This window comes from Chenopodium album, chromosome 14 (assembly GCF_948465745.1).
Source record: "Chenopodium album chromosome 14, dcCheAlbu1.1, whole genome shotgun sequence".
NCBI lineage: Eukaryota > Viridiplantae > Streptophyta > Magnoliopsida > Caryophyllales > Amaranthaceae > Chenopodium > Chenopodium album.
In genome coordinates, this window is record NC_137847.1 from 22923597 (window position 1) to 22934017 (window position 10421).

Below are 10421 nucleotides of genomic sequence, written 5' to 3' on the forward strand. Positions count from 1 at the left end.
ATTTTCAACTGATTTGCTTACTGCTTTGAAGACATAGTCATGAATTTCATGCAAACTCTTACGGATTTTGGTTTCACAAGTTTGCTCTAGACACAACCACCCAACCGCAAAAGCTCTGTCTTTTGATTTCAAATCTTGTTGAAGTAACCTGGATATACAAAATCAACTTAATGTTATGATAACAGGTTGGTGCATATAAACGCAAAATTTGTAATCACTATGACACAATGACTTGCTTATTACCTATGAATACTTGAATAATTGATATGTTCAGCTTCGCTCCTCTTAAGAACTGAGAGGCATCCTCCTTATTTACCCATGCAATCCCATCTTTTTCAAAATGGAATACAGTGTGATCTAATATTATAGCAACGGGTTCCCCATCTGGCAAGGAGTCAAATGTTGCCAGCCACTAACAATCTAGGCTAAGAGATTCCATCAACATTTGGGGAACAAGTACGGTTCTTTGGGTGGCCTCTCCAGAGCGTAAGTCATTACTTGCGATCTCTGGTGACAAAGGCTTGAGTTTCTTTAGTTGGAGTGATTCCTAAAATGTGTCATGTTGTAGACACCCATTTGTGTCTCCCCAAAACCAAACCCAGTGATGAATACCTGTCACGTCGAAACATAATCGAATGAGGTGAAAGTGTGAAAAGTCAAGTGTTGCTGTTAGTTTTTATTAAAATCCTTCTTTCTGTTTTCGAAAACATGCTCTATTTTTATGAAAACGTCCAATTCAGTTTATTTTGGTCCATGATAAGGGTCCAATAATGGTGTAGTTGGATGGGGCTTTAAAAGACCTTTCCAACGATATATTATAAGCCCAATTCCGATGAATAATGAGGAAGTTATGGCCAAAGTACTAAACTGGGCCCAAACCGGATTTTACCTACGACCCAATGATCATGAGGAGGGTCCAAAGGTTTAATCCTATTCCTAAACTAATTAGGATTGATTAGAATCTTTTATAAGTTTCTAAAATATCTTAATTATCCTTTTTTGAAAAGATAAGATCATGGAATTTGATTTGAATATAAACTTTCCTTTTTTAAAACTTTCCTAATTCTATTCGGATTTAAAGATGTTCAAAGATAGTCAGATATTATTTTCGTGCCTCATATATTTTATCCAAATTTTATATGGTTGGATAGATATTGAAATTATCTTTCCAATGATATATTATAATAATAATTCCGAGCTATAACGAAAACGATATTAAAGATATACGAAACTCTATCACAAACTGACACCCTTTCACTATTTAGGCCATATATTTTTATCTACAAAAGATTTTAATCTGATTCCAATTGAATTAGAAAGTATACTTCAAGAGATTTCCAAAGACATATTATATGACTTATTTGGACTTCTAGATCATAAGATATGATAAAAACAAAATCCGCAAAAACTGTCTCTGTCGCCAAACGACAGGTTTGTCGCCTCGCGACAGACTCTGTCGCCTGGCGACAAGATAAATCTTTGGCGACAAGGTCGGTTTGATTAGCGACAGCATGGAGTTTTATTCCTTATCAAATTCTATGATTTTCCGGACTGTTTTCTTATAAATAGGGTCCGAACCTCTGTTTTTATTCATCAACAATCAACAATTCTCTCTATCAACTATCATCCTTAATTCTCTCTATTCTCTTTTGAGCAATATATGCTTTCTTTCTCCCTCTCTTTCTAAACCAACCTTTTTACAAAATACAATTCCGCATTCACAAGACTTAGAGTCACCTAGCCAAGTTCGAAGTTGCCTTCGCCCTAGACGTGCAAGGTTGATAATTTCTGAGGGTTTGGTCCAAAACTAGTCTAAACTTTATTTAACTTGATTTCAATTTGATTCTTTAATTATTGTTTATTATTTTCATTGAAGTTACTAACTTGTGTATTTTGTTATTAGAAAGAGGTACAAGGCTTCAAAGTATGTAATCTTATTACTCTCTTTCAATGTAGATTGCATGCTTATTATTGTTTATGATTCCTAGTATCATGTTAGGATGCTTTTAATGATTCCTAGTATCATGTTAGGATGTATTTAATTCCTAGTATCATGTTAGGATGTTATTTTATGCTTTCTAGTATCATGTTTAGGGTGCCTTTATCCTTTCTAATATCATGTTAGTACCATGTTAGGTTTAAAGCTTTGATCTTTATTGTTCAGTGACATGCTAGGAGATGTTATTAATCTTGTTAGTATCATGCCTAGGATCTTGCTATTATTATTAAGCTTTATTATGCCTTTTCATGATTATAATTATTTTTATTATTATCATTATTGTTATTGATTATTATTATTATGTTGCTTGATATTATTTATTGTTATTGCTTGATTACACCTTTTATGATTGTTTAAAGGGAATTTGTACTTGAAATCACGCTTAATAAGATAATTATTAATTTGGTTTAGGCTAATGTGATTTTAACTCAAGTGATCGCCAATAATAGTTTTATTTGTGCATTAATATTCAACTAACATAGATAAACAGGGTAGGTTTAATATAATGTTTGTATGTTATTCGAAAAGCGCACATGAATACGAGCAGAACAAAGTAGAGGCCTATTTTATAGGGCGGGTCCTTTCTTTTGTAGATTGGATTCGTACCCTCATCCCCGAACCCTATTTGGTTCAAGACCTTATGGAGTAGTTGACGGTCCTTTTGGATTGTCTTTTGGGTTTACAAGTTCCTAAAACTTGTTGGCGACTCTTTTTGCTCTTTTTCTTTCCCTTTGGAACGCCACCGTACTTTAGTGTATGATCACAGTGGGTTTCAAGTTTGGGGTTATCGTAATGCTTGAAATATTCCCTACACATGTAAATTAAGTTACTTAATTTCATAAGGGTCTGAAAATGTTGATTTGCTAGAGTAATTTCAGATTTCAGTTAGTTAATTTATTAAGGGTCTGGAAAAAAAAATTAAAAGTATGTCAGACATAAAAACTTACCTCAATCTGGAATTTTATCAATGACAACGGCCATTGTACATATGTATTAATCCCATGTTGTAACACTTCGATCTCAAACGTCGGGATAGGAACGGGAAGTGGTAGGCCATAAAACTCCTCATGTATAGTATGAATTTCCACCTTCACATTACCAGGTAAGATGGCCATAAGATGAACCAATTCATTCTGAACAGGTGGATATGCAGTAGCACTCCCCACGTCATATATCGATAACGTTTTAGGATCCTTTAGAAGTAAATTACATAAATTCTTACCTTACAATTTAATTAAACATAGTAAGTCAATTTCTACCTACAACCAAGAATGTTAAGTATTAAGTTCATTGCAAAAGTATTAAATCAACAAGTAATTAATAGTAGTTACCTGTAGGTCGAGTGGCAGAAGCTCGTTCTCCTTTGTTGGTGAAGTAGAAGGCACACCAGTACAGGTATCTTGCCCGGTTTATAGGTAGTATCATTAGGCAACTTGAAACCCATGTCTAGCAAGTATGAAGACATTTTGTCCCTCATGATTGCATCAAACTCCTCGTTCAACTCTTGACGAAGTTCATTTTTTAAAGCTTCTCGCTCTTCAGTTGAAGTTCTAGTTTGGCTACACTTGGTCCTTCCTACTTCCTTGCCAAATGCCTTCTTGATCCCGACGTTAACACCTCCAAAACCGGCCTCTTGCATGACCCGAATGATCTGGCTTCTGCCCAAAAGCCATGAATAATGCATCCTTGTTTCGGTGTGGAGTAAATTCTCCTTTTTCTTGCTTCTCTCTATAGTCAAGCTGTGTAAATTAAAAATCAATTATAAAGCCTTAATAAAACTTATCAAAAAAATTAAAAATTAGCCTCAGCTGACTACTTTGAAATCACCAAGTCTAGGCCAAGAAAAGCGCTGAACCCTAACCACCTTTCACCTTAACTCCTAGGCACAACTTTTTTTACATTGTTCACATGTAAGATAGAGAGAGTCAGAGAGATATGAAACACCGTTTCTATCACCAATTAATTAATATATCAGGCACGGAAATTTTTTTTAAAAAAAAAACTGATTCACATTATATATCTTCCAATCTATAATGTGAAGTAGGATCACTGGACCCAAAGCCTGTTGGTCCACCAATGTCAGTATAACTTGCCGATTGCTATAGCTGGAAAAGTGTTTTTTCTTATACTACCTTATGTATTTACTCCGTACTCGAATCTAGTATCGTACGGTCATCCCAGTAGACTCAAGTTTGGTTTTTCATTGAATTTCTTATTTCAAATATGTGGCTTTTACAATACTGCAGAACCCTAAGATGATTTCCATGAAACTGGTTTGACCATGAATAACAATTATGGTGATTCCAGTTATTCCAAAGGAAACTTTAACCCTAAGAATTTAGACATGACCAAGGAAATAAGGACAAATTTAACGACAACTGAAGAAGGAATAAAAAAAATGCATAAACATGAGGGATGAAATCATCTTCAAATAATAAAAGGCTTAGGTAAGATCCTGAATTGTAATTAAGTTATTAGCAGCCTCATACAAATTCATTAACATGAACAGTGATCTACCAACTAGTATTACGTAAAAACTATACTTACATATGCATCAGCCACTTCCTTAGTTTTGGAGTTCGGGATGTATCTTTTACCAGTTGCCTTGTCCTTCCTATGCATTGCACATAACCAATCATCACCTCGATTGATTTCAATTGTAATTTCTTTGGTTTTTTCCTTGCATGATTTCGACGACGTGGATTTGCGAGATGGATAAAAACCTTCCTCAATCCAAATCTTTCTGTTGTCCTCATAGTTTCTCTGCCCCATACCATGGTGATGAATATTCATACTCGCACTCTTCTGGGCCTTCTCTCGCTTTGCCTAATCATGAATTTTGTTTTGGTTAAATTCAAAACTTTATCTATTAAATTGCCAATAAATTAAAATAATGATATTACCTTTGCTGCATCGGACATCTTTGTTTTTTTAAATAATTTCCAATCTCTTCCTTTATGTGTTTGTAAAGTTGGTATGGCTCGCGACCTTCCTCTTGTTTGGACTTTTTTCGCGTGAAAATTATCCATCCAGACACTAGTTTAGCTTTAAAATCTCCAAATCTCTTAACTACTGCACTTAAAAACACCTTTTTATCTCTAGATCATTAGGTGTATGGAATTGGGCCTGTGAGGAATAATAATATAAGTGGAGAAACACATCAGTTTATCATTTACGTAAAGTTATTCACATTAGCAGTCATCAGGCTAAAATTGCAATATAATAGCATCCCCATTTGCATAATTCAGAGGTGACAACAATAAATTTTAGATAACTAGTTAATAAAAGGTGATAGCTTTTGATTTAGAGTTACCTGTGTCTCTTGCCACAAAGTATTCTTTAAGCCTTCACTGATAGTAGTACACCATTCCCAATTGATGTTCAGCTTGCATATACACAAGCCAAGCTGCTGACCATACTTAAACCTCCATTTTCCAGTTAGACGCAATAAACGATCAAATTTAAGGTGCATGGGTTCATTTCACTCTTAAACCTCTAGTCGGACATCTTCCTTTACCAGTGCCACGACCTCTTCCTGTACGCATCCTTTTCTTAGCATTTTTCACAGCTTGATGGGTCGTATTTGCAGCAGTAGAAGGTGTTGCAATTGTCATAACGACATCAGACAGAGAAGCCGCATCAGCCCTCCTTTCATAATCATCAAACATTTGCTCTAATTCATCATTAGCAACGTCTTCTGGTTCACCCTTATCAACCTCTACTTCAACATCATACTCGGGATCACTCTCAGATTTATTAGACAACTCTTCGTCATCATCAGCTTCCATATCACCATCAAATTCAGCATTACAGGCCATGATCCTTAACCTACAAGTGTACAAAAATATTCAAAAACACCTCGCAACATCATAGGTAAGAAACTGGAAATACAGGATAAGTTATTTTTGGGGACTTGTATGTGGCTGAGATTAGCCTCCAATTCCATGTTACTATCAGACATATGTTGTGAAATACATATGTTGTGCTTGAAACTAACTCATCAGGATTAGTGTTAAGAATAAAATTAAAAATAAATAAAAAATTTCACTAAAACTGGCAGAGAAGTAAGATAATCCAAATGTAGAGGTCTACTAGACTAATTTGAAATACATGGTAACTGAAGTACACAATAATTACAATACAGAAACAATCAGAACTGTCACTGACACTAAAATACACAAAATATCAACTGAAGTAATAATGCTCTATGATCAACAGGAACTTATCATTAAGGTTTTTCGACAGTAATGCCTTCTTGTTGATCTACGCGCATATAATTAGTGTCAACATCTAGTCCTTCTAGCACATTACAATATGGAATTGAGAATGGTGGCGTGTCATCAAACTTATCATACTCTTCTTCATCATCTATATCACCTATCCCTAGAATGTATCTCTTCCCTTGAACAATAACATACCATTCATTATCAACGATGTCCCTTACGTAGAACACTCGTTTAGCTTGTGATGCTAATATAAATGGCTCTGTAGTGTCACAGAAACGACTCTTGTTAACTAAAGTGTAATTGAATGGTCCATCCTTTTTTACACCACGTCGCCCTTTATTAGACCACTTGCATTGAAATAGTGGAACTTTGAATTCTGTGTAATCAAGCTCCCAAATTTCCTGGATTACTCCATAGTATGATAAGGTTGCATCAATTGGGGACTTATCCTTGGCACTTGCAAATTCTCTGGAAGAAGCAACAACCATAACACCACTATTTTGCACAGTCCTTGACTTTTTATCTTGGCGTTCAATGTAGAAACTATATCCATTGATGTCATACCCTTCATAAGAGCGTATAGTTTCTTGAGGACCATATGCTAACCATTTAATCGTTTCAGAGACGATGTTTCCTATTTCAGACAACTCATGCATCACTTCATCACGAAACCAATCAACAAAAAGGTGATTATGTTCTAACATCAGGGCCCTTTCACCTTTGGAAGGATTTTTTGATCTCAACTCACTCATATGCTTGTCAAGGTAAGGATGAACCTCCGTAACATGATGTAACACAAAGAGGTGAGCTTGCATATACTTGTCTGGAGGGGCAAATATATCTTTACCACCAACTATACCCTTACCTTCAAGCCTCCCTTCATGTTGAGTTTTTGGGAGTCCAATAGGTTGAGCTCTAGACACAAACTCAACAATGAAGTTACCAACCTCCTCTGCCACCGTCCCTTGAAAAATACAAGCTTCCGGTGGAGCTGGATTCCTCACCTTATGTTGCATGGATCCTATATGTCTTTCAAATGGGTAAGCCCATCTCATAAAGATCGAACCACAAAGCTTAATCTCTCGTACTAGATGAATGACCAAATGAACCATTATGTCAAAGAAGGAAGGCGGTAAATACATTTCAAATTGACACAATGTTACGATGACCTCTGATTGCAAACTATCTAACTTTTTCGGATCAAGCACCTTATTGCATATAGTATTGAAAAATGAACAAAGTCTCGTGATGGCATCTCTAACATGCTTAGGCAATATCCCACGAATTGCAATCGGCAAGAACACTTGCATCATGACATGACAATCATGGGATTTCATGCCAACCAATTTCAAATCGGTCTTGGAGACGAGTCTTTTAATGTTAGATGAATATCCACTAGGAACCTTTATGTCATAAAGGCATTCACATAATTTCCTCTTCTCCTCTCGAGACAATGTATAACAAGCGGGAGGCAAATACGATGAGGTGCCCTTTCCTTTCCTTGCATTTTTCTTAATCACGGGCCATAACTCTGGTCGAATCTTCATTTCCATCATATCTTTGCGAACCTTTACCCCATCTTTTTTCTTGTTTGGAATGTTAAACAATGTACCGAGAATGGCATCACACACATTCTTCTCTATATGCATGACATCAAAACAATGTCTAACAGGTAAATGTTGCCAATATTCAAGCTTCCAAAACACTGACTCCTTCTTCCAAATGACCTCGGGATCGGTGGCTTTATTCGGTTTCCCAAACACTGTTTCAATACCTCTAACTCGATCATAAACTTCTGTTCCTAATAATGGCCTACAAGCTATCCCCTCTTCTACCTTACCATTAAATGCAGCTTTTTTCTTTCGGTAAGGAAGCATCCTATCAAGGAACTTTCGAGTAGCTCTATATACATACTTCCCAAAATTTGGAAAATAGGTAGATTCTATATTGTCTTCACGTATTGGACATGCCTTCTTTCCCTTGATCTTATACCCTGATAGATTACCATAAGCTGGAAAGTCATTGATTGTACAAAAGATCATAGCTCGCAAGGTAAAAGATTCATTACAATAATGAGCATCAAAAACCGAGATTCCTTCGTCCCACATTTTTTTCAAATCATCGATGAGTGAATCAAGGTAGACATCAATATCGTTTTCGGGCTGCTTGGGACCTGATATCAGCAAAGGCATCATCATATATTTCCGCTTCATACATAACCAAGGAGGAAGGTTATAAATAACCAAGAGAACTGGCCATGTGTTGTGTTGTGTGCTCAAACTACCAAATGGATTCATTCCATCCGTACATAGGGCAAGCCTAAGATTCCTTTCTTCTTTGCCAAATTCTGGAAATTGATTGCCAATAAGAGCCCATTGTGGAGAATCTGTCGGGTGTCTTAGAAGTCCATCTTTCTTCCTACGATCAGCATGCCACCTTAAATTTTTTGCATCATTCTTTATTGAAAACAATCGCCGAAACCTTGGCATTATAGGCATATACCAAAGCACTTTGGCAAAAAGGCCTTTACTTCCCTCCCCGGATTGGACTCCAGAGTGAAGTAGAAATGCCCTCGCCTGGGAGGCTACGGTCAAGATAAAGAATAATACGCTCATCGGGCAACTTGTAACGAGACTTATGGCATCGAGGAAACTTATCCAAATGTGCAAATTCGTTTCGATACAATAAACAATCATTCGGACAAGCATCTATTTTCTCATACACCAAACCAAATGGGCACATCAACTTCTTGGCATAGTAGGTCGACTTAGGCAATTCATGACCCTTCGGAAGCATATCTTGCATCGCTTCCAGCAAGGATGTAAAGCTTGTGTCAGACCAACCATGCTTTGATTTCAAGTTGAATAAGGTTAGCACGATGGATAACTTGCTATATGCAGTACATCCAGGGTAAAATTGCTTCTCAGCTGCTTTAGACAATTTCTCAAATAAATGAGGTCGTTCATCAAATTCATGTTGAGCCCCCTTTATCATTTCTTCTATATTGTCTTCCTCAATATCATACTCCTCATCAACATAAACCTCATCAAAGTCATTATCCTCATCTAGTTCAGATCCATTATCCCTTACCCCAACCATCTCATCATCATGAACATAAGGATGTTCAAGTTCAAGTTCGAGTTCGGCATTAGATTGCACATGTCGGTCATGCATTGAATGTAATGTAGAATTTCCCCTGAACACTCCACTCTCACCGTGCCATAACCAATCATGATATTGTTGCCGAAATCCACGTCGAATAATATGGTCCCTGAGTGTAGTGATATTATGCCCCTTTTCAACATTTTGGCAATCGACGCAAGGACAATAAAATTCATCATCCTCTATGCTAGATTGATGATCTAAAGCACATTTGCGAAATTCCTCTACCCCACTCAAGAACTCGATCGAATTTCATGGACCATACATCCAACTTCGATCCATTTCTACAGACCAACCACTACAAACACAATATTTTTGCAGAAGTAATATGTTACAACATTGCAACTAATTCACCATATTTCAAACATAACCACAAGTAAGTTTCAAATGGGCATATAAGCTTATGCAATTTTTACCAAACATAACATTTATTTTTAAGAAGCATATAATTAATACATAATACAAAGCCACTTGTAATAAGCATATCACAGAAATAGTAGCTCACCAAGGATTATAATAAATATGTACATGACCAATACAAACTTATAAAGAAAAATATGAAAGGAAAGGTAAAGTACCAGAGTCACAATTAAAGGTAGTTGGTGCCAAGCTAGCAAGGACAAAAGTGATCAGATGTTTGACCTTCACTTCTCATTTGTTCAACAAACTTCCGAGTAAAAAAAATGCATTAGCATAAAAATGTAACCAATTAAACTAAATCATATCTCTTTTTAACGAAAAAAATGAAAAACAGAGAGGAAATGCATCATTTAAAATAAATTAACTACAAGCATTGAGTCTTGAACTAATACCTTGGAGATATTAAGAGATAATTCTATCAATGATTCTCCAGAGGTTTCAAGTAACGCAGCAATATCATCATCACTGTCACAGATAAAATGGAGTAATCAGGGAAATACAGCAATAACAAGGAGAGGCAAAACTGATGCTTTGAAGCTAGGCAATATAATCCATGCCTAATACTAAATCCTTGTTGTGATACATTGACCCTTGAAGGCAAGGACTTTACTCAA

At 36.1% G+C, this 10421-nt stretch overlaps 1 protein-coding gene across 1 annotated transcript; it reads right to left on the reverse strand.

Annotated features, from left to right (window-relative positions):
• Positions 1 to 6227: 6227 nt before the first annotated feature.
• LOC145577912 (uncharacterized) lies at positions 6228 to 8714 on the reverse strand. The gene has a single exon (XM_081635332.1). The coding sequence runs from the start codon at positions 8712 to 8714 to the stop codon at positions 6228 to 6230; it is 2487 nt and encodes an 828-aa protein (XP_081491458.1).
• Positions 8715 to 10421: the final 1707 nt, after the last annotated feature.

Coding starts and splice junctions, on each gene's coding strand:
- LOC145577912 (XM_081635332.1), bottom strand. CDS start 8,714: ATGCCAAGGTTTCGGCGATTGTTTTCAATAAAGAATGATGCAAAAAAT.